This window comes from Brassica napus, chromosome C3 (genome assembly GCF_020379485.1).
Source record: "Brassica napus cultivar Da-Ae chromosome C3, Da-Ae, whole genome shotgun sequence".
NCBI classification, from domain to species: domain Eukaryota; kingdom Viridiplantae; phylum Streptophyta; class Magnoliopsida; order Brassicales; family Brassicaceae; genus Brassica; species Brassica napus.
The window spans coordinates 41,782,125-41,805,506 of record NC_063446.1 but is presented as its reverse complement, the minus strand read 5'-3'; the positions used below and the strand labels follow the sequence as shown (position 1 = coordinate 41,805,506).

Here is a 23,382-nt window from a genome sequence, read left to right as displayed (position 1 = left end):
TATTTAATTCTTAAAAATAGAAAACCCGGTTCGACCGGTTGAACCGGTCCAACCAGTGAATCGATAGCTATACCTAGTCGGTATCTGATCCGGTTTTCAAAATATTGAGAATGACATAACATTATAAACAACTCCAGAAGGTAATGAAATGACAACGATTCTGCTTTAATAGTATAGATTTATAGCGTTAAAAAACACTCCAGCTTCATAAAAACAATTTTTGGATAGTAATCAAATATATATCAAATGTTAATGGTTCTGCACCACAACCAATTAGATAAAAAATTGGCTCCTAGTTTGAATATGATGAGTAAAACAACATCCCAAATCTAATATAGTCTTAAACAACACCATACCAAACTTATAAAATAATACTAATTAATGTAAATGTTTAACTAAACAAATTTGGTAGAACTTTTAATTCATGTCATGCTCGAGCAAAAACTTCAGGAGGTTTTCATCCTCATAATCCTATTAAAGAATACAGACACAAAACAGTGAATAAATTTTATATTATAAGTTGGATGTACTTTATTACTTTAAACGTACGTAAATATCAAGGTACGTATAGGTTTCAAACAAAATCTATGAAAAACCATCTTAATTACCTGATCGAACGACAATGGGAGTTCCATCAAATCTTCAACACCATATTCCTATATGCAATCGATGTTCAAATATCAATTACTTTTCGCGTCATTTTACATTAATCTAAGGTACAAAAACGGATAAGTGATAGAAACTAGAGTTTACCTTATTTGTAATGATCATATTCTGATCAGTAGGAAAATACATTTCCGAATTAGCAACAGAGTTCAATGTTTCTTCATTATAGTTACCCTTCAAACAAATCATACATAATGTATATATGGTCAAGAAATTTTCAATCTATCACGTACAGACATGTACATATATATATACACATATATATACAATTTTTGACTAATCATCTACTAAAGAAAAGTAAAATAAACCATCTTTAAAAAAAAGAGAGTAAAAACATGACTTACGTTACTTAGGTTTTCAAGAGGATAAGCAGGAGGCACCTCAGGATTTTCACCAGTCACTTTACCTTGCTGCTGGTCAAAATCATGCACGTATATATGAATCAAAACATTACATTCACTATGTAAAAAAAAAGTTAAAACAATATTAGTTAATCTACCTGATTATGATCAAACTGCGAGTTAACTGTATCGCGAAAAAAATCGTTGATGCCATGATGATTATTAGGTCTTCTAGGATTCTGTAGAACAGGAACCACACCACCAGTCTGAGCATTCAGGTAGTTTTGTGACTGATCCTTATTGTCAAAGAACGATGACAATGCAGAAGGAAACCTTGAAGTTGAACTTCCATGGTTACTCATGTTGTTGTTATTGAAGTTCCAGTTCATGCTACTCAAATTTTCATCAAGAGATGCATTACCATTACCAGTATGAACTCTCATTCCACCAAGGGAGCCATTAGCATTGATATTACCATGAATCATAACTCCATCAAGACAGCCATTACCATTATCGGTACTATTAACTCTTAGTCCACCAAAAGAGTCATTACCGTGAACTCTTATCTCACCAAAAGAACCATTATGATTACCATGGACTCGTATTTCATCAAGAAATCCATTATCATTACCTTGAATTCTTGTTCCACCTAGAGAGCCATTACCAGTACCACGGACTCTTCTTTCATTCAGAAAGCCATTATCATTACCTCGAACTTCTGTTCCACCTAAAGAGCCATTACCAATACCATGGACTTTTATTTCACCAAGAAAACCATTACTATTACCTTGAACTCTTGTTCCACCAAAACAACCATTACCAGTAGCATGAATTCTTATCCCACCAAGAGAACCATTACCATTACCAGTAACTCTCATTCTACCAAGAGACGCATTCTCATTGACATTAACTCTTATTCCACCAGGTCCAAACACATCCCCCTTTTCATCTATTCTGTGCCCAGCGTAATTACTACCCGTTGTTCCAGTATTAAGATTAGATTTCATACCCAAAGCTCCACTTGTTGTACCATATTGTCCAAACTTATGAGCTTGATACTCTTGAGATGTTCCGGACATGCTTCCCATTTCCTCTTTTAAAGCAAACATTCCACTTGAAACCCCAAGGCTGCCTCTCCTAGGCAAAAATTTGGATCCAGTTTGAGAATTGTAGGTGGGTGTACGGTTCATGCAGTGGACAGAGCCATGAAAACCAGCATTGTTGTTCATCGTGTGGCTAGATTGACCAAGACCATAGCCACGTTGGGAATTGAAAATATTGTTGTTGCCTAGGCTTGTCTTGTAGTTGTAAGAGCGTTGTGGGTTGATGTAGCTTGATGATTGAATGTTGGAGATCATAACTCTTCTTGTCTTTTCTACGCTCTCACCCTTAACTTTTTTCAAAAACTTTCTGTACTTCTGCGTAGTGTCAACAGTTTCAACATTTTAGTCATATCATATGTTTTATGAAATTATATGTATGATGAGTTGAAACCATGAATAAGATACATATCACACATGTATAAGCTATTTTTTTCAAAAAAGATGTATAAACAAAGTTAACCCGATGTGTAAAATCATCTAAAACACCGAACAAAGATGATTAGCTATTTGCATGTTTTCATGACGTAAGATACTTGATGAAAAATAGCATAACTAATATCATGTGCTTTGGAAAATGATTAAATGGCATATGGTCACTGAAGCAATGTTGATAGAAGATCGAACCTGTAATTTGCTGGCTATATGTGCTCTTGTTAGGTAGTTCAGGTTCATGAATTTTAAAATCTTTGTAGGTGTTACCTCTTCAAAATTATATCAAAAACGAAGCAAAAAAGTAGAACATTAGTATATCTCTGTAATTCCAAACACTTTGAAAATGCAAGTAAGAAAACGAGAGTTTTATTTTTTTAGGGTTTAGTGTGACCGTATAAGAATCATTTACTATTTGGTTTTACGTTCACTCATATAATACATAATAAATGTAAAATCTATAAAGACATTTAGAGAATGTAATCTAAATAAACACCAACGATCATGTAAAAACTTATAGAAGATTATCCTATTCTAATTGATAAAGAATATAACAAGGTACACAACTGATAAGGAAAAAAATATAACATGTGAAAATAGAAGATCAAAAATGTGAAGTGCGTACTATGAACACCAATGTGTTGAATGGCTTTGCAAAAGTGATTCTCAAGAGAACTCGTCCATATGATCTTAAACTTCTTTGTGGCCTTTGCTCCAGAACTTCCATCTTCTGGATTGCTGGTTGAATTTGTTTTCTGAATTTCTTTTGAACCACCTGCATCTTTTTTTACTTATAACATTCAGATATCATTTATATAATATATTTACAATAATGATAAAACATATCTAGTATCAAACTAATCAAATTGTGTAAAGACCAAACAAGGAGAACAATAGGATTGTCATTATCGTTTGCATCATATTAATACGAAATTACCGTTTATCTTGTAGTCTAAAGCATGTTTGTATATGGTGTCGATGTCGTTTGGCTTGATCGGTTTTCTCATGAAACACATTGCTCCAGAAGATAAAGTCTCTTGCTCAATTTCATTGTTCATGTCTGATGAAATCACTGCAATGAAAACATAAAAGATAATGAAAATGAGATAGTTAGCATCAATTGCAACTATAAAAAAATGTTAAGAAAAAGAAATCACAATGTTTTAAGGAAATCGAAAAGGAACTAGTTTGCTTCTGTGTTATTTTCTTCTTCTTTTCGACACTGACCTGAGAGCTTGGGGAATTAATATCTTTTCACAATTTTTCTTATTGCATAATGTTTTTATATGTGTGAAATGTATTCTTTAAAGGAATACATTGGTTCACCTTTTCTACCATCTTTTTTTTTTGGAGCACCACCTTTTCTACCATCTAATACACCTTTTCCTAGCTGTCACACATATGTATCTAATACACCTTTTCTACCATATAATACACCTTTTCTGTAATTATACGTATTTACAGAAAAAGTAACATATTTCTTATTGTAACTTCTCCTTTTATTATAGGGAAAATTATATTAATAAACTAAATAGAATTAGAAACACTAGTTATCTTGTTTAGTTATTGATCAATTTAAAATGTGAACAAAAATAATTCTTATATATATAACTTGTTGACAGACAAATTAAAAATTAGGCTATCAATAAGTGGTATGAAAAACCTTACCAATGACAGGCATATTTCCAAATTCTTCGTTTATCCTTCTTTGTAATTGTACACCATTCAAATTAGGCATATGATACTCGGTGATTACAACATCAATGTTGTTGCAGTGACCTCTAAGCGTAGATAATGCTTCTGACGAATCATTTGCTTTCATTACTGTAATTTCCCTAAATGACTTATCTACAAATCGAACAATTAAAATATCAAAAATGTGTATGGGTAAATATGTACACACGTGTATATATATGCATTTGATTTGGACAATTTTTGTAAGGTTTTTTTTTTTTTTGTTGATATTTGTTTCTATCAAAACTTCTCTTACAAAGAAAAGAAACGATGTGGTGTTTGCAATTCTAAAAACCAGTCGATAAATCTGATAATCTACTTTTTATTTATATTATTTTGATTAAAACTTTGAAATTTAAAAAATAATATTTTGAGAAACTAAACACATACTTTCCAGTCTTATGAGCCGTGCCTATTCACTAAAAACAGAAAAATATGGCTTAGGGCATATAAAACCAAGGTGTGGTATATTTACAACATTTTCTTTTATATGGTGTAAATTTGTTTCTCTTACAAACATAAATACAAAATCCAAGGGGGAAACCATAGTTTAATCCTTCTTTCTTTATATTTATTTACACATTTATTTATATTTAATTTTCACCATATTAAATCTTATTTTTCACAATTTTCTTCTTTGTTAGTCACTTGTTATTTATTTTTGTCTATATTTATTGTACAAATAACTTTTGAATTTAAAGTATCACAGTATAAACTTATATGTTTTTGTTATATTGAAACATGTAACATATAAATTTCCATTTGTTTTATAAAATTTAAACAATTAATTTATAGTTTTTAAATGTAATTTATTTATTGGAAAGTGTTTAAACATTAAACTATATTTTTGGCTTATGGCATTAGAAACTCTAAGCACGCCTCTGCGTAAGAGGCTATTGCCGGTTTAATCGTTGTGCACAAAAAAAAAAGGTAGGACACTAATCGAATGGTCTATGGGTTCCAAACAACGAGAATAATAAATTAATGAATTATGTATAAAAAAATTTTTGAACTTTACATCAAAAACTAAATTAATGAAATCTAAATCCCAATGTTTGAAAAGATTCGGACAAAATTAAATAGATATACAGTTCACAAGAACATTAATCTTGGGGACAACAATTCTTTTACCCTATAGAACCTAGATGATTAAGCTGATAATGGGTGATAGGTAAACAGTAAATATTCTTGAATCAACCATACGTAAAAAAATTATCGAATATGTGGTAGAGTTCTAGTGGCGAATTGAGCAATCCAAATTGTAGCCAGAAAATATTTTAAGAGTCAGGATAATGATTATACCTATGTAGGTCGGCGTTTTAAGCATATTGGAGATAGTAGAGAGGGAAATACGATCATCATCTACAACCAGAACTGTGATGTTCATATGAGTGTTTTGGTGGTAAGAAGGTAGATCAAAGTCCATTTTGCACTTTTCTATATAAGCAATTTGTGTGTCGACAGTATGATATAGTTTTTTCAACAAACTATGCAAATATATATAGAGTTGGAACTTATAAAACTTGCTAGCGAAGATAAATCTTGGAACCATGGTATGTATTATAATTGTGAAATAACAAGCTTTGGTTTCCCATTTGGGTTGTTTTTGATAAATATTTTGGGTTATAATATTTAAGAGTGGAGAAAACTTATAGTAACAAGGAGTTACAATGGGCAAAACAAGAGTATTTGATATAGATGTCAAAATTAACCGTAACAAAAAAAAAAGGTTTGAAAAAACCAGATGAATGAATATTTTGTGCTAAAGATATACAAAAGGTATCTGATATAAGAAGTATTAAACAAGATGAATTGAAAGATTTGATATATACCACTTTTTAAAATACTTTGTACTACATATATACAAAATCTAGATCAAACTAATGAAAATTAATGATATTTACCAATAAATTTTAAAAATATTTAAAAATCTTTATGTTTAATGAATATTTATATTTACGAATCTAGATTTATTAATGAGAAAAAGACAAAAATAGCACTAAATCAAGTTTTTGTTCTCAAACTAGCACCCAAGGTCAAAAGTCACAAAAATAGCACTTAATGTTTTATCAAAAGTCACAAACTTAGGGTTTAGAGTTAAAGGGTGGGGTTTAGGATTTAGGGTTTAGGGGTTAGGGTTTAGAGTTTAGGGTTTAGAGTTTAGGGTTTAGGGTTTAGGGTTTAGAGTTGAGAAATGAGGTTTTGGGGATAAGATTTCAAATTTTGAAAAATAAAAAAATTAAAATTTTCAAAAGATAAACTTAGAAAGGTGCTATTTTGGTCATTTTAGTTTTTGAGTGCTATTTTTGTGATATAAACTTTAAAAAGTGCTATTTTGGAGATTTGCCCTTTATTAAACGAATATTAAACTATAATCCTTGAGTTTTTAATAATTAGATTGCCATGTCTTTTTTTGAACAAGATAAATAATTCATTAATTCTCAGAAAATTAGGTGACATAGTTTAAGGCCATGGGAGCCTGAACAACAGATAAAATCTGCTTGGCAAAAGAATCAGCCTCTTTGTTTCTTTCAGGAAGGATCCAATGGAAAGAATTATATAAAAAATGGAGTTAAAGTCAAAATATCGGTCACAATGCCATAAATATCTATACTCATGAAAGCAATTGTTATCGCCTTGATTAGCTGAGAAGAATCTGTCTCACTCTTCGATTTTTTCATTTTCAAATCTCTACAATACTGGAAAACTGTTCTAAGAGCCAAGCTTTCTGTGATATCACATAATCAACGGTAGAGGTTGAGGAAAACGTCTGAGATCCTGTTCGCACTATCCATCCCAAGTCTGTAATCTGCGAGGTTGCGTTCCAAGCATCTGATTTAACAAGAGAGACATAAATAGGGACAAAAATGGCTAATCTGCACTCGTTTGTCCTAGAATTCATTTACTTGATTGGTGGCCCATTCTCGAGCTGCAATGATAGCCTTTGCTAACGTCATCTTGAGGTGAGGCACCTCTACTATTAAAACACATATGGTTTCTACCAATCCATAAACGCCATAGAACCTAAAGGGATAGTTGGATTGAGGAGATTTATACATGAGGTAGGACATGGATACTGCAGATTTTACTCCATGCTTTCTTCAAATCTAGAGATCCGCTTGAGTCAATGTTTCTTGCATATGGAGCTAGGCACTAGACTTGGTGTGTAAGAGCATTGAAAGAGACGATCATAGCTAGATTCGCGTTTCCCATATCGCTTGCATCGGGGGTCAACATCAATGTTTCGAGCTGTTAAGTTGGTTCCTACTGTGACAGCTCCCTTAAAAATTTTCCATAAAAACAGCTTCATCTTCGTGATGTGTCAAGGTTCCAGATCTGCATATTCCATTCGAAAGAGTATTCAATATGGATATCCTTAGGGAGAATCCTTCTTCTGTTTATAGCTGCATGGTATCCTATTTTTGTTGTATATTTTCCTGAGTCCGAACAAAGCCAAATATGTTTATCAGGAAGCCCCAATAAACTAGGGTTTATGTTTAGGACTTTAGTTTCTTCATGAGGGAGTACGAGTTGGATTTTTTTTTTCTCTCCCACTCCACGGTTCCAGGAAGAAACAAGTCAGCCACAGTCCATTCAGAAGTTTCCTCTGTAGCAGGTCCCATAGGTCTCTCTTGATATTGGAGGTTGTTATGGGCACGGGAGCACATATCACCCAGATGGTCGAGTTACTCAATTGTCGGGTGATCTATAAAGGCTGATTGAAGGCTGGCCGAGCAAGATGGACCTGAAAAGAATGCAAAAAGGAATGCATATGAATGAAAATAATAATAAACAGAGAATAGGTGATAAAATAAGAAAGATGGCCGATTTGTGGTTGTAATGGAGCTAAGCTTACTGGTTGTGTATCACTCTCAAGCTTGGCCGTTGGATGGGATGGAATGATGGATAAGGATTGAATCGCTCAATCAATGGACAAACAAGGGGACTCGAATCACACATATCTCTATACATGGCTTCTTTAGGACTTAGTGAATCACACACAAAGAACTAGAGAACTAACAACAAAGAATTCACAACTTTGTTTAAAAAGAAAATTGATTTCTATTACTTTCAAAATGATCAAGGGTCCTTTACAATGAACAATAACATGAGATTATATATTCTTGACCCTGGGACTAATAAAACAGTCTAAAGACCCAAAGGAAATAAAATACACAAAAATTAAACAAAAGAATCATAAGATTAGCTCCTTAAAGATATATAGCTGTTAGGCTTAATTTGAGCCTCTCCAAAAGAAAACTTGGTTGAGCCTTGTATCTAGACATCTTCTGGATATGCACATGGTCTGCAAATCTTCCAGAAATAATCCTTTGTCGCAATAAAAGAGAATATGGCCTTTCCGTCTTGGGGAAGAATCTGAAGAAACTTTTGTAAGGCTTGTAATGTGAATGCGGCTGGATATGGAAAATTGATGTGCATGAGGATCCGCCTAGTCCTCTGGGTGCTGGTGCAGCTAAGATATTTTTGGATATCTTCTATTTGGTTCAGATGATCTCCTGGTTTCCGTAGATATGTAGAAGACCTTCCTTAGATAGTATCGATTATTGGCCAATTTTAGTAAACCAAGTGAATCTTCTGGTTGGATTGGTTTTCGGGCTTGATTCTTCTTTCACTGGTCTTCTAAAAGGTTCTCCTTAACATACCAGGTAGCTTTAGTCGAGGCCCATTCATGGTTGGATTTGTATGGACCAAAATATGGCTGATTTGGCCCATTGGATGCTGAGAAGATTGCCTGACTTTTAAAATCCATATCTTTATGGTCCACGAAGTTTTCTGGTGATTTTAATTCCTGGTGCTGTAAGGATGAGTTGTATGTCTTTAAGAATTGATTTCATGTAAAAAATCTTTGTGGCTTGTAAGCTATTCTCATTTGAGTGAACCTTGGTCGCGATAGTTATGTTGTGGTAGTTGTGGGTTGTCTGGTTGAGCTCCGGTTTAAGTATTGTTTCTGTGCTCACAATAGAGGTTGAGCTAGGTATGTGACCATATCTTAATCGAAGAACCATTACCCACTGCTCGTTCAGTGTTCTGAGCCAGGAGGTCTTGTCTGATTAAAATTTTTTGCCATACATGAGAGGTAAAGCTCCGATCTGAGTAGGTAAGAAAGTCCTCATATTTGCAATATTTCCTAAGTAAAATCCATCCAAGCAAATATTATGGGTTGTGCATTATATGCCAGCTGAGTTTTGTGAGAAAGATGTCGTTAAAGCTTTGATAGTCTCTAAAACAGAGTTCTCCATGTGATTTTGGTAACGAGATGTTGGAACACAAAATTCATGTCATCTTCTTATTTACATTCCGATCATCCCACCAAAATCGAGTTAAAGCCGATTGGATTCTCTTACACAGTGAGAGTGGCAATTTAAAATAAGTCATTGTGTAAGACGGGATAGGAGAGAGGACACTTCTCAGCATGTCTAACTTTCCGGCTGTTTATAGGAATTTAGTTGACCACACATTCGCCTTTTATTTTATTCTGTCAACAATAGAGGTGAAAAGATCCCACTTCTTCCTTTCAAAATGCTCCAGTTTTTCAACTCCTCCTTTTCTATCAATTATCAGTTCACTTTTCACTAGAGTCTTTAGGTTTAGTGTAGTTTTCCTCGAGAAGATGAACGAGTATTTATTGTGGTTTATCAGTTGGCCCGACGCTCTTCATACTTCTTAAGGATCATCATCAGAGTACATCAATTTTACTCGATCTCATAAATAACATCGTGTCATCGGCAAAGAATAAGTGTTTTACTCGATGATTCCCCTAGCAACTCTGATTCCCAACAACAAACCATCATATTGCGCTATTCTACACAGGCCCGAGAGTACCTTACTATACACAAGATGAATACGTATGGTGAGAGGGGGTTTCACTGATGAGGAAGGAGTAAGTGGAAGTAAAGACACATTGAATGATCCAAGCTATCCATTTAGGATGGAACCCTAGGCATTACATAACGAGCCGAGTGAAATCTCACTCTAATCTATCATAATCTTTGTTCATATCTGCCTTGACGACCATTGAGTATCGATGCTCCGATTAAGCAATTTTTGGAAAATGGAGTACTTCGTGGGTGGTAGGGACATTATCTGACATCGTCCTTCACGGTACAAAGCATATTGGTTTTTCGAGATAATCGATGAGAGAATAAGTTGTAAGCGCTGAGTCAAGATTTTAAAGATGATCTTGTAGCATATATTGCAAAGAGAAATAAGACGATAATCTGCAATGATTTGCGGACTAAGAATTTTTGGGATTAGCCTGACATAAATCTCGTTTATTTTAGGTGGCAGAATGTTCGATCTAAAAAATGCATGGATCTCTGATACTATATTTTTTTTCAGTTACTGGTCAACTCGACTGAAATAAACTTGCCGAGAATCCGTGTGGATCCGGGAGTCTGCAGGGATCGAGAACTTGCCATGTCTAATTGTGTTTTTTTTTAATAATATATGGATTAGGTGATAAATGTCACGGTAGTTATTTGTTATCTCTAATTGTTTTCAACGTAGGAAAACCCATGTTCGAAATTGCGCTAGGCGTAACGCGTGCGGTCGGGTAACGCCTAACGCTGAATCAATTAATCGGGAAATATACGAGGATTAATCGGAGATTTGTTTTAGGATAATTTTTATATGTAAAATATATTGCTAACATTTATAAAAAAAGCGTGTTGGTGTAGTGGTCTAGTGTCTTTATATAACTTGCTCCATCTCAGGTTCGAATAGGGTTGAGTACAAATTTTTTAAATTTTTGAAATTTTCATTAATGAGGAGCAAATTCGTTATTAACCGGTCATCTTCTTGGTTTTTTCTGCAAAAGTAATTACGACGGCTGCAAATTTTTTTCTTCATTTCCTATCATTTTCTTACTTTTTTTTGTTGTTTTAGTCAGTCCATCATAGATCTGGTATAGGATATATGATTTATGGGTCAAAACGAACAAAAACTGGAGCTTTTTCATAGCACCCGATTTTTTAATCCGACTAGACTGAATTCGCCACGGTTCATCACCGGCTAACGCTTATCCGCCGCGCTCTCGGTTCAAGCCGCCGCGTTTTAGAATATGGTTGAAAAACTAAAGGTTCATTTAACATATTTTGTTTGTTTGTTATAACTTAGTTAATGAAAAATACAAGTATTTAAGTAAATAACAAAGAGGGCTTGACCGCTTGAGAGCTATGAGGACACGATTGATATTTTAGAGCTTTGGACAACTGTACCAGTTTTCACAATATGACTCTGATTTTACCACATACTATGTTATTTTGTTGTGTAGATAACTTGTTTATCGAGTGAATTCATACCTTCATTTACTATGTTATGGTTTTCCATAAGCAATATAATTTATTATGTTGTTCTTTTTCTTTTACATTGAGAAAACTGAAAAAGTTTTTTAAGAGTCATCATCACAAAATGAAAAAAGCAAACAAAGTGGTGATCATCAAAGGTCAATTCCTCCCCGACGGTAAAACTCTCCGGCCGACGAGCCATGAGAGAAAAAAGAAAAAAGACCCAAAAAACACACACAAGAAAGACAGAGCATATGACCCCAAAACACTACCAAGATTCACCACAGAAGAACACAAAAACATTTGCTTCTTCTGCGAAAACACAACCTAAAAACAACTTTCTGAACACCGGAGAACCTCACCGGAAAAAAAAAAAGATTTGAAAAAAAAAAAGAGAGCCTTGAATCAATTTTCTTTCCATCACTTTGACTTCTTGAGAAGAACAGTGGTCCTGAAAACGGCGTCGTCGCAGGCAAAACTCCACCAAAGGTAAGAGAGAGGGATCCCTGCAGCTCGCCAAAGAGCATGAGCATCAACATACCCTTTGTACGGTGGGAAATCAAGCATTCTAAGACACATTGTGAGTATGCTCGAGACAAAGAAAGCTCTTAGCTTCCACTTTGATGGATGTGACGTTAAAGCCGCCCATACACCCCACACCACTAGCTCCACTGCTCCTATTCCGATTATAACTTTCCTGTGAAGCCCTGTAAAAGTCATATATATATATATATATAGAAAGTCATATAAGCATTTTTTTTAAAAAAAAAAGAAGAAAGCCTCATTTAGGAAAGATCATTTACCTTCATCAAGGTTGTAGAAGTTGAGGTAGAGGATATGAGTTGCTACAACTGCAAGAATAGGTGCAGTAACCATGACTTTTGCAGATTTATCATGTATACTAAAAGACCTGATTATAGCTAGAATAAGCGAAAACCCGGCTAACACTGTAGCTGATGAGTAATCTAGCCTCTCTGTCAATGCAACATCTCTATATATACCATTAAAAAAAAAAATCATTAGTGAGAATTTTAGTTAGAAACTGAAACAATGGAGATGGATGAATGTGTTTACCTGCTGTGACAAACACCACTCCAGAAGAGTGAGTTCATTACAATGATGGCATAGATATGCAACAATCCGTTGTACTCGTAGTAAGTTTTCCGGTTTGGCTGGAGAGGCAAGTTATAGTAAACGAGGATGAAGTAGGAGACCCATCCATGGAACTGTATCGCTAGGTCAAGAGCAGAGAAAGCAACGGAGACAGGTTCCTGAATCCCATAGACATGTTTGAGTGGCCATTTACCGAAGTACTTGGTGGGTTTCTCTCCGTTTCTTTTCCTCTCTTCTTCTCTTGTCATCATGCATTCGTACTGGCAATCACTCTGGCAGTCCCATTGTTTCCAACGCAGGTAAAGTGGCTCTTGCATGTACCAAGGACCGTCTATTGCTTTTCCATCGGCTGAAAATTTACAGTGCTGGAAGCAATTGTCTCCCACGCATCCAGTTTTCTGACATTGATCCACACATGACCTGGAAACCAATCAGAGCTTTTTTGGTCTTTAAACTGAAGGAAAAAGCCAAAAACTTTAAAAGCAGACAGTCTTAAGTATTCCATAGTCATAAAAGTTAATTAGACAAAACCATAAGACCTCTGTAACAAGTTCTAGTCCTTTTTGTCATATCCCACCCTCTTCCCACTACTAAGCTCAAGACAAGAGTAAGCTGTTACATGGCCGACAAAACAAAGAACAACATAGAGAAAGAGAGAGAGAGAGAGAGAGAGAGAGAGAGAGAGAAGCTTTCCACTAAACAAGAAAAAAGGAAAGACCAAACTCTATCAAACCACCACTTGCAGTCTTTTTAAAGAAAAACTCTTTTCCAACAAAAACAATGACCCTACTACAGTAAATAGAAATCAAGGCTTTCATCCTCAAACGTGTTTCAACTCTAACCACAAGAGTTGGAAAATTATCTGGGAAAAGTCAACCACATAATAGTTCTAATCCCTTTCCCCACACCACTCCTCTTTTGTGGCTCTTATCCCCTTTGAAAAAAATTAGCTATACCTAACAAAATTTAAAATCTGGACCCCTTTTTTTTCCCCCAAAAGAGATCAAATTTTCACAAAACAGAGATAGTATTGATTACAAACACATAATAGTCAAAAGCAGTAACAAGTCAGTCCAGCAATCACGGAATCTTTAACGGTCGACTCTACCAGTAGTAATCCAAAAAAGAAACTAGCTCTGCCTTTCGATACTTGTAAACTCTAGGAAGGGAAGTCAAACGAACTCAGATATGAAAAGCAGACAACATTCATAAGAATATAACTTAAAGAAAAGGTTCTTTACTTGTAAAGAGGATCAGCATCTCCTTCGCTCGCTTCCAGTGTTGAAACAAGACACCACGACACCACCGCTACAATAAGCAGAACCCATCTCAGATTTCGCGCCATCTGATTATCAAACGGTTAGAGAGAAAAAGAGAGAAGAAGAGAAAGAAGGAAGAGAGGTTCTCCTTGGAGATATTTGCTAGAGGAATGAGTTATATATATAAGTCGGTGGGGATGATTGGAGAAATTGAGAGTAGGTTTCTTCGGTGTGGCAGCTTCTTCTTCTTCTTGTCCATCAAGTAGCGGAGACAGGTGGATGCATCGAGAGAGAGAGAAGAAATAAGATCTCGCTGGAGAGAGAGAGAGAGAGAGAGAGAGAGAGAGAGAGAAGATATCCCGTGAGCGTGAAGGAGGATGGAGGAGAAAGAGCTTTGGCGAAACAGAGTAAGACGCGTGGAACTCTGTAATAAAAAGATTTATATCACAGACGTCGATCGATACACCTCCACTTCTCTTCTTCCCCCTCACTTTTTGTCTTTGAATTATAAATAAAATTTTATTTTCCTTTTTATTATTCCTCAGGCTAAAACATTTTTATTATTTCCGAATTTTTCAAGTAAGAGTAATGTGACACTATTAAAATAGCTCTAACGCGCTAATAATAGTTATGTTTGCATAAAAGCTTGTAATTTTTATACATTTCTTTTATAAAATATGAGACTGTAAGATGATTTTTTTTTCGTTTTGTATGCCTAGTAATAAATCAGTGGTATGACTTATTCATTATTCCCCATCACCATTTATAAAATAATACTAATAACTACCAACCAAAAAAAAATCGAAATCAAATAAGTAGGTGGCGTTGGGCGAATACATGAGAGCACGATGTTTCATAGCGCTCACGTTCAAGTGTTGCGCGTGTGAATGAGAGATTCGGTCCCCGAAATTTTTGGAGGAGAAAATACTACTATTTTTTTTTTCCAACTAATATTATATTAAACAGAGTTCATTACAAAAAAAAAAATATAAAAGCCCAGACAAAAAAGCATATAAACCCAACATCATATACTTAAAGATCTAAAGCCAAACAAACGGCCCAAATACTAAAACACGTCAGAAGAACATTCGGTGGTCACGTGTTAACCGCTCGAAGAGGAGGGACACGTGTTGGAAGCAGCCTCCACCGTCTTCACCAACTGAGATTCGTCGCCAGAAACCTACCAGAGATAGTAGCACGATCACAAGCCCACCAGTTTCAGGGCATACACCCATGGAGAGCCTCAATCGACCAGAGTCGAGATCTCCTCCATCCCCACACCACACACACACAAAGCTTTACCCAGATCGGAATCATCACCCAGCGGAGAGCTTCCTCGACCTATTCGAGATCTCATCCGCCTCAACGAGTCACCAATCACACACCAAACAAACTTTTTCCGAAGATCGGGAGAATTTTATAGGATAACGCCGACTTTACCATAAGAGATCAAAGTCGGAAGCAGAGCCGGCCGCCTCACCAAAGAAGAAAATGATGACGCCAGAGTCATAAGCCAGCCACCCGGTGCACACGATTGCCACCGTTGTCGGAGAGAAGTAAACCAAAAAGACTACACAGTCGCCGGAAAACATAAAAAAAAAAGAGACAAGCTATTCCGACGGTGACGCCGAAGGCGCGCCACCGCCGGAGAAACACAACCACCAGCCGGAAACGATGAAAAAGTTGAAGAGAGAAGATGGAGAGATCCTGAAAAATACTACTATTTCATTTCGTTGTTTTCGTTAATTATCATAAAATTAATGAAATATAAAGTTAGACAAATATGTTAAAAAAAAAAAAAATTAAGTCAGACAAATCAGGGTTTTTTTAGATTTTAAGATGTGATTAATTAAATATCTTAAGCATCAGATGATACGACAGACACACAAGATCATTGTAGTGATAGAAGAAAATAAATCATTTTCTGTAGGAAAAGAAGATCAAACATGATATGTTATCTTACACTTGGTAATTAATTATTCACTAGTACGAGGAAGATTTGATTCCACTTTCCTAAACTCGTATCTTTTCTCAACGAGTTCATACGAATTTCCTTTTAACTCTTCGTAAATGCCAATTTACTCCAAAGGTCCCCCTAGTAATTGGAACCTTAAAACTTGAAGTACAGTAATATTTAATTTTAATGTTATGTCATGAAACATGAACTTAGTTTTCTTAAAAGGTTTAAATTTCCATCTTGTTTATTTAAAAAGTCAAACGTTTAACTTACTCCAGCTTTTTTTACCCAAAAAAAAAACTTACTCAAGCTTTTCTCTCTTGATATAAACCGGTGCAAACTATAAAGTATCCACATTTCTTTCGTCAATTCATCTGCAGTTTTCAATCAATTTCCACTAACAATGTCATCAACAACAAGGTCGGTCGAATAATCATTATAATATACAGTATATGGTCTATCACATTTCACAAACAAACAAATTTGAGCTATGTGTATCAATTGACATTTACTTCTGCAAGCTGTAATTTGTTTTTATATATTCACAAGTCACGACCATATAATCTCTTCTCCTTTTAAGGCCAGCCTATCAAATACAGTATTCACTAGGGGTTTGCCCGGGCTGCACCCGGGATTCTCTATAATTTAAATTATATTTTTTATTTGATTTTGTATTTAAATATATCTTACATATACAGTGAATCGGTTATACAAATATATAATGGTAGATAAATGAAAATGTGTTGTTTATTTATTCATGATGAAGAAACTAAAATTATTTGTATTCATATTTTGCATTTTGATAACTGGAAATTATATTTAAGAAAGCAAGCTACATGAATAAAAAGTCAGTTGAACTTTAGATATGAGCAATTTTGAATACAATATGTGCATTTAATGTAATCGTTAATATGCTACTCTAACTGTAAGAGTTGGTTTGCAATTAACGTTGTAGTTGTTTACTTGCAAGTTTAAGTCACTGGATAAGCGGTTAAGACTGAAGATCATCTTTTGAATTGTATTTGAGCTTTTGTAGTTGGGATATATTGTTTAATTAAGTGTGGTTGTTTTGTACATATAATAAAATGTTATTTTTTTGCCGAGCGAATACATTGGTGGAAATAATATGTGAAAATTAAACGATAATGTATTATTTAGTGGAAAAGAACGTAAACAGTGTGGCTTAAAAGGTCATAGTCTTGTAGCCATTTTTGTTTTGACTTCTAAGCGGCTTTGTCAAGGATTGGTGATGATCGCATGACTTCTAAACAACTTTATGTATCTTCCATAATTTTAAAATAATAAAAATATAAATATATCAGTATAACTAAATTTATTAATTTTGTTATTTAATAAAAAAATGTGTATGAATATTTATTTATGTTTATAAAAATTATACCTGATTTGTGTTAAAGACATGATTTATTATAAGAAAAACATTAAGAACAATTTAATGTAGTGTTAATATAATTAGTCCAAATATAAAGATGTAGGGGATTTCATAAGAGCTCGAAAGATGTAGTAGATTTCATAATTTCAAACTTATGATGATATTTAGCGTTCTTCTTTTTAAATTTGAGATTTTAATAATTTTAGGAATGGAATAGTATGTAGCGAGGTTTAGTTGTATAAGTTAAGAGAATTTGAAATTCTATTATCATAACATGAGTGTATGTATGCAAACTGAGCTAATAGGTTATAGATACTTGGAAGAAGAAAAAAGATTAAAGATACATATTTGACAAAAAAAGAATCTCATAGGTACAAATACAATACACGAAAAAGCAAAGTAAGCTCATCCTGACATTAGTTATAATTTAATAATCGTATTAAATGATTTTTTTTTGTCAAACGTATTAAATGATTATGATTGCGGAATCTGAGCACGTCCGTTGGTATTGGATTATCCAGATCGGTTAGCTCTCAGCAAACGCGATCTGATCATTGGATCATATCGAAAGAGGAGAAGTAGAGAGCTTGAAATTGTTATTGCTTCGCGTAACAACAACAGCGTAGATGAAATATGAGCTTGAACTTTGCCTCCTTTTTCAATTATGGGCTTCCCAAATTCTCAGCAACCGGACTTCGACGGTTGTGCTACAATGTCCTGCCTTCAAGTCGGCGAGCAGATTAGAAGAGTTCGTCATTCCGGATTGATGGGTTTGTGAAGATTACAATGATGTAGAAGAAGAAAGTGATGAACTGCACAGAATAGAAGTCGCTTATTTATAAGTGTGGATCCGCGAGCTTTACATTAGAGCTGAGCGATTAAAGCAACCAACAGGGCCAAGTGTCTTCCAGAAGTTGAGTTCAACACTAAAGGAAGCTAGACAATGACAAACGGGAAAACCGATATAGCCATTATTCTCACAGCATAGCTGGTCCAAATATCAACACTAACACCAGAATCTACAGAGGCAACAATGATCACAGTTATATAAGTAAGAGAAAAAAATGAAGAATCCAAGCCATAAGACATAATAAACACTTTCTCCTTACCTTACTTATATGGAAGCCTTTTAGTGTCTTGGTTGTTTACAACAATAGCATAACGAATGTCACACTTGCTAAAAACTGTGCAAGTTCCCTAAATAACAGTGAGAACCATAAAGGTTGAGCCCAGCGAGTAAACCCATTCCCACAGAGGCTTGGCTTTGCGCAGTTGCTACATCTCCAGAAAGTCCAGACATTTAAACAAACACCAAAAGATTCAAAACCCAAAAGAGCAAATCTCAAACTTTACAGGAAAAAGTTATATTGACAGAGAAAAAATTGACTCATTGACTAAACAAAGATTCACTTTCAATCTCTCACATATAAAGTTACACATCAAAGTATCTTCGCTACTCACTATTTGATTCGCAGAACCAAACAACGATTCACTTTTTATAACTCAAAGTTCAATAAAGAATCTACATTTTCACCTACCCATAATAAGTATAGCTTCAGGCTGTGCTCCGAGCATGGAAAAAAACAAACCACCGACGATTCAAGGGCAGGATCTCACTTTCGGCAGATAGATACATAGCTGCCGTGAACATGAGAAATCCATAAACCAAATTAAAAACACGTTACCAAGCTTCCTCTTTCTCTTCATCCGAGACCACCGTCTTGATAACAGATCCAGAGCCGAGACTTCCACAGTCAATTCCATCGGAGATGAGATCGGTAGTAGATGGACGTACGGTGACGAATCAAGCGTAAACTGATGAAGTGAAGAAGATAAAGAAGAGGATGTTAGAGATCGAAAAAGACGATGAATATGAACCCTAGATATCGAAAGGAAAATGCTCGGATACAGGAAATTCATCGGACGGGGTTGTTCTCTAGGTTGATCTTCGTAAGGTGGTGAAACGGACATTACAGTGGGCCTGAACAAAAGGACAAGAAGTATCGATAAGCCCACATGCCAAATAGCTTTTGTTCACGGAAATTGTTTGTTGAAGAATTAGGAAGCTACACGTGTCAAAAAACGTCCATCCCTCTTTGTCGACGTGGATGTCTGTGGAGGGACCAAACTCTACTTTATTTATAAAGACTAGGGATTAACCCGGGCTACGCCCGGGATTTTTTATTTTTTTCTAATTTAAGTTTTTAAATTATTTATATTTAGGTTATGATATATATTTATATAAATGTTAAGATGCATGTCATAATTAAAATTTATTTTTAAATTTTAACACGTTAAATTAACATATTTTTTACTATTTAAATATTTTTTTGTTATTTTGTTGGCTATCTAGTTATCATATTTAGCAAAACTATCTGTTGAGTGTTGGAATAAATGTTTTAGATATTTAATTAAACTGCAAAGTATTTTCGGATCGACCATATGCTCAACAATCGATCGATCCGTAAAAAGATGGTCGATCTCCTTGGCCAGGTAAGTACAATTTTAGCAAAAATATCTTTGATTTTCAAATATTAAGTATATAACTATTCTTGTGAATATTTTTTTTGAATTGTATTTTTTGATTAAATTATTGTATTATAATGTTTATGTAAATATTTTTTGTGATGTTTGAATTTGTGATGTTAGTATACTTAACCTAGATGATATTGATGTTTAACAATTTTTTTTTTCTGGAAATAGAAAATAATGATATATCAGAACGTATCTAATACTTGTTAAATGATAGTATAATGTAAATTACATCCATTATTTGAAAATAACCATTTGATGTTTTTTTTTTTTTTAAATCAGAAATTATTTTTATTTAAAAACATTATTCATATATAATATAATAGTTTAAGTTTGGAAGATTAATCTATATATATAAATTATGTATATTTTTTAAAAAAATAATTTAAGATATTATATATTGAGTAACTGAATAAAAGCTGAATTTCTTATCTTGAAAATGAAATATTTATATTTTTGTCTTCATGTTATACTCACCAATCCAGCATTGATATTTATAACTCAGTATGTTTTTTAAAAAAACTTAGTCTTAAGTAATAAACGAATTTAATAAATTAAATTCATCACCTATAATGTTCTGAAAACTATATTTGAAAATTCTCTAAAATTATATTTTAAGCATAATATTACTATTATTTAATTTAATTTATTTTAAGCATAATATAAGCTAAACCAACTTAAATTATATTTACAATAGGACCATCCTAAACCGGTTAATAAACCAAAAACAATACTAAACTAACATGAACCAATATCTGATTCGGCGAGGAAAGAAGTGTTTCGGGATAAACGATTGAATGGTTATTAACTGTAATGGTTTGATCATGAAAGAGTAATATGAATATTAACAATAAAATTATGGATTAGATTAATTTAAATTTGTAAGAATACATTTGAGTCTATGAAAAGCAATTCAATTCCCATGAATAAGTTTGGCTTTTGGAAGTCGCGGGTTTCCCAACAATGAATCCACTTAACAAAAAGTTCGTTGTTATAAAAAATCTCGTTCAAGGTCATTAAAGGTTTTTGGGAAGGCAAGAGTTGATGGTGGAACCATTTTTTTGCTCGAGTGCTTTGAATTTTTCCTTAATAGTGTGAGGTTGATGTTGATGGAATAATAAATTTTATAGGGACTTCTTGATGTAAAACTATACATTTTTATTTTTTTTAGTTTAATGTGGTATTTTCATTTGTATATAATTTACTACCATTTTAAGATAGATGTACATTTTAAGATAGGTGTTTAAATCTTAATGTATTTTTTCCATTTTTTAAAATGTTTATTTCCATTTCTTATATTTTTTATTTACGTAATCTCTATATTTATATTTTATATTTTAAAATAGATATTTAAATCTTAATGTACTTTTTCCATTTTTTTAAATTGTGTATTTACTTATATTATATATTTTACATTTTAAGATAGATGTTTAATGCTTAGTGAACTTTTTCCATTTTTTTAAAAAAATTGTGTATTTACTTATTATTATATATATAATTCATATATTATATATTTACATTATTTTACTTATTATTTATTTTTCTGTATATGTATTTCCATTTCTTGTACTTTTTATTTACTTAATATCTTCATTTTACATTTTAAGATAGATGTTTAAATCTTAATGTAAATTTTCCATTTTCTTTAAATTGTATATTTCCATTTGTTATACTTTCTATTTACGTAATATCTATATTTTAAATTTTAAGATATATTTTTAAATCTTAATGTAATTTTCTATTTTTAAATTGCGTATTTACTTATATTATGTATTTACTTATTATTTATTTTTCTTTATATTTTGTATTTCTATTTCTTATACTTTCTATTTACTAATAATTTTATATTTTAAGATAGATTTACATTTTAAGATAGATGTTTAAATACTAATGTACTTTTCCATTTTTTTTAAATTGTGTATTTCCTATTCTTATACTTTCTATTTGCGTAATATCTATATTTTACATTTTAAGATATATGTTTAAATAGTAATATATTTTTTCCTTTGTTTTTAAGTTGTGTATTTCTTTTTCTTATACTTTCTATTTACTTAATATCTATATTTTACATTTTAAGATAGATGTTTAATATTAATGTACTCTTTCCATATTTTAAAAATTGTGCATTTACTTATTATTGTATATATAATTCATATATTTATATATTTATAATTTTTACTTATTATTTATTTTTCTATATATTGAGTATTTTTCTTTCTTATACTTTATATTTTGTTAATATCTATATTTTATATTTTAAGATAGATGTTTAAATCTTAATGTTTTTTCCATTTTTAATGTAAAATGGCAATGTTTAATAGAAGAACTTGGACAAATAGTCAAATAGTTATATTTAGGTTTTTTTTTATTTATAAAATGGTAATGTTACATTATGGAGATGAGCCATTTTTTTAGTGAAAAATGGTAACCTTACATATGTTTAATGTAGTTTTTCCATTTTTTTTTATGTTGTATGTTTACATATTTTTGTTATTTTTAAATGTAAAATGGTAATCTTACATATGTTTAATGTAGTATTTCCATTGTTTATGTTGTATGTTTACATATTATTTATTATTTTCGAAATTATATATAATGGTTTTTTTACAAAATAGTAATGTACATTATGGAGATAAGCCGTCTTTTTTTTTAGTGAAAAAATGGTAATCTTACATATGTTTAATGTAGTTTTTCTATTTTTTATGTTGTATGTTTACATATGATTTTTAAAAAATAAAAATGTAAAATGGTAATCTTACATATGTTTAATGTAGGATTTCTATTTTTTATGTTGTATGTTTACATATATTTATTATTTTCGAAATTATATATAATGTTTTTTGTTTTTTTATAAAACGGTAATGTTACATTATGGAAATAAGCCGTCTTTTTTTTTAAGTGAAAAATGGTAATTTTACATATGTTTAATGTAGTTTTTCCATTTTTTATGCTGTATGTTTAAATATTATTTATAATTTTCGAAAATTAGTAATATTAAAATGTAAAACTATATTTTATGTCACGTGTCATCTTTCGGGAGAAGTTTTTTTGCTGATGTGGACGCTGTATGGAGCCTCAAAAGGTCTCTTTTATAAAATGGTAATCTTAAACAGCTTATAAATAATAATATGTTTACATATTATAAATAATATGTAAACATATTATTATTTATAAACTGTTTAAGATTACCATAAATAATACGTAAACATACAGCATAAAAAATGGAAAATATACATTAAACATATGTAAAATTACCGTTTTTCACTTTAAAAAAATTAGTAATATTAAAATGCAAAACTATATTTTATGCCACGTGGCATCTTACGGGAGAAGTGTTTTTGCTGATTTGGACGCTCTATGGAGCCTCAAAAGGTCCTTTTTATTACTAAGGATTTTATAAAATGGTAATCTTACATATGTTTAATGTAGTATATTTCCATTTTTTATGTTGTATATTTACATATTATTTATTATTTAAATTATATATAATGTTTTTTTTTACAAAATAGTAATGTATATTATGGAGATAAGCCGTCTTTTTTTTAGTGAAA

At 32.4% G+C, this 23,382-nt stretch overlaps 2 protein-coding genes and 1 long non-coding RNA gene across 3 annotated transcripts; all 3 read right to left on the bottom strand.

Annotated features, from left to right (window-relative positions):
• Window positions 1-417: 417 nt before the first annotated feature.
• Window positions 418-3,048, bottom strand: LOC125583089 (hornerin-like). Its single transcript, XM_048749643.1, has 6 exons — window positions 2,735-3,048; window positions 1,166-2,425; window positions 1,011-1,079; window positions 754-840; window positions 609-656; window positions 418-471 (listed from the first exon to the last, which is right to left on the bottom strand). Exons 1-6 carry the CDS (start codon window positions 2,780-2,782, stop codon window positions 418-420), a joined length of 1,566 nt encoding a protein of 521 aa, XP_048605600.1. The 5' UTR covers window positions 2,783-3,048.
• An 8,614-nt stretch (window positions 3,049-11,662) lies between these two features.
• LOC106435056 (post-GPI attachment to proteins factor 3) lies at window positions 11,663-14,438 on the bottom strand. Its single transcript, XM_013875907.3, has 4 exons — window positions 13,935-14,438; window positions 12,655-13,113; window positions 12,384-12,571; window positions 11,663-12,287 (listed from the first exon to the last, which is right to left on the bottom strand). The coding sequence occupies exons 1-4, from the start codon at window positions 14,036-14,038 to the stop codon at window positions 12,001-12,003; spliced, it is 1,038 nt and encodes a 345-aa protein (XP_013731361.1). The 5' UTR covers window positions 14,039-14,438; the 3' UTR covers window positions 11,663-12,000.
• Window positions 14,439-17,628: 3,190 nt separating this feature from the next.
• On the bottom strand, window positions 17,629-19,566 carry LOC106435057. The gene is made up of 2 exons (XR_001286894.3): window positions 18,409-19,566; window positions 17,629-18,318 (listed from the first exon to the last, which is right to left on the bottom strand). It is a non-coding gene; the product is annotated as an uncharacterized LOC106435057 (long non-coding RNA).
• Between the last annotated feature and the right edge of the window lie 3,816 nt (window positions 19,567-23,382).

Bases quoted from the DNA above. Each gene is read 5' to 3' on its own strand.
- LOC125583089 (XM_048749643.1), bottom strand. From the start codon at position 2,782: ATGAACCTGAACTACCTAACAAGAGCACATATAGCCAGCAAATTACAG. The intron at 841-1,010 runs GTAAGTCATGTT...ATTTGTTTGAAG, and splicing joins CTCTTGAAAACCTAAGTAAC to GGTAACTATAATGAAGAAAC. The intron at 657-753 runs GTAAACTCTAGT...GATTGCATATAG, and splicing joins ATATGATCATTACAAATAAG to GAATATGGTGTTGAAGATTT.
- LOC106435056 (XM_013875907.3), bottom strand. From the start codon at position 14,038: ATGGCGCGAAATCTGAGATGGGTTCTGCTTATTGTAGCGGTGGTGTCG. The intron at 12,572-12,654 runs GTAAACACATTC...TGGTATATATAG, and splicing joins AGTGGTGTTTGTCACAGCAG to AGATGTTGCATTGACAGAGA. The intron at 12,288-12,383 runs GTAAATGATCTT...TGACTTTTACAG, and splicing joins CTTCTACAACCTTGATGAAG to GGCTTCACAGGAAAGTTATA.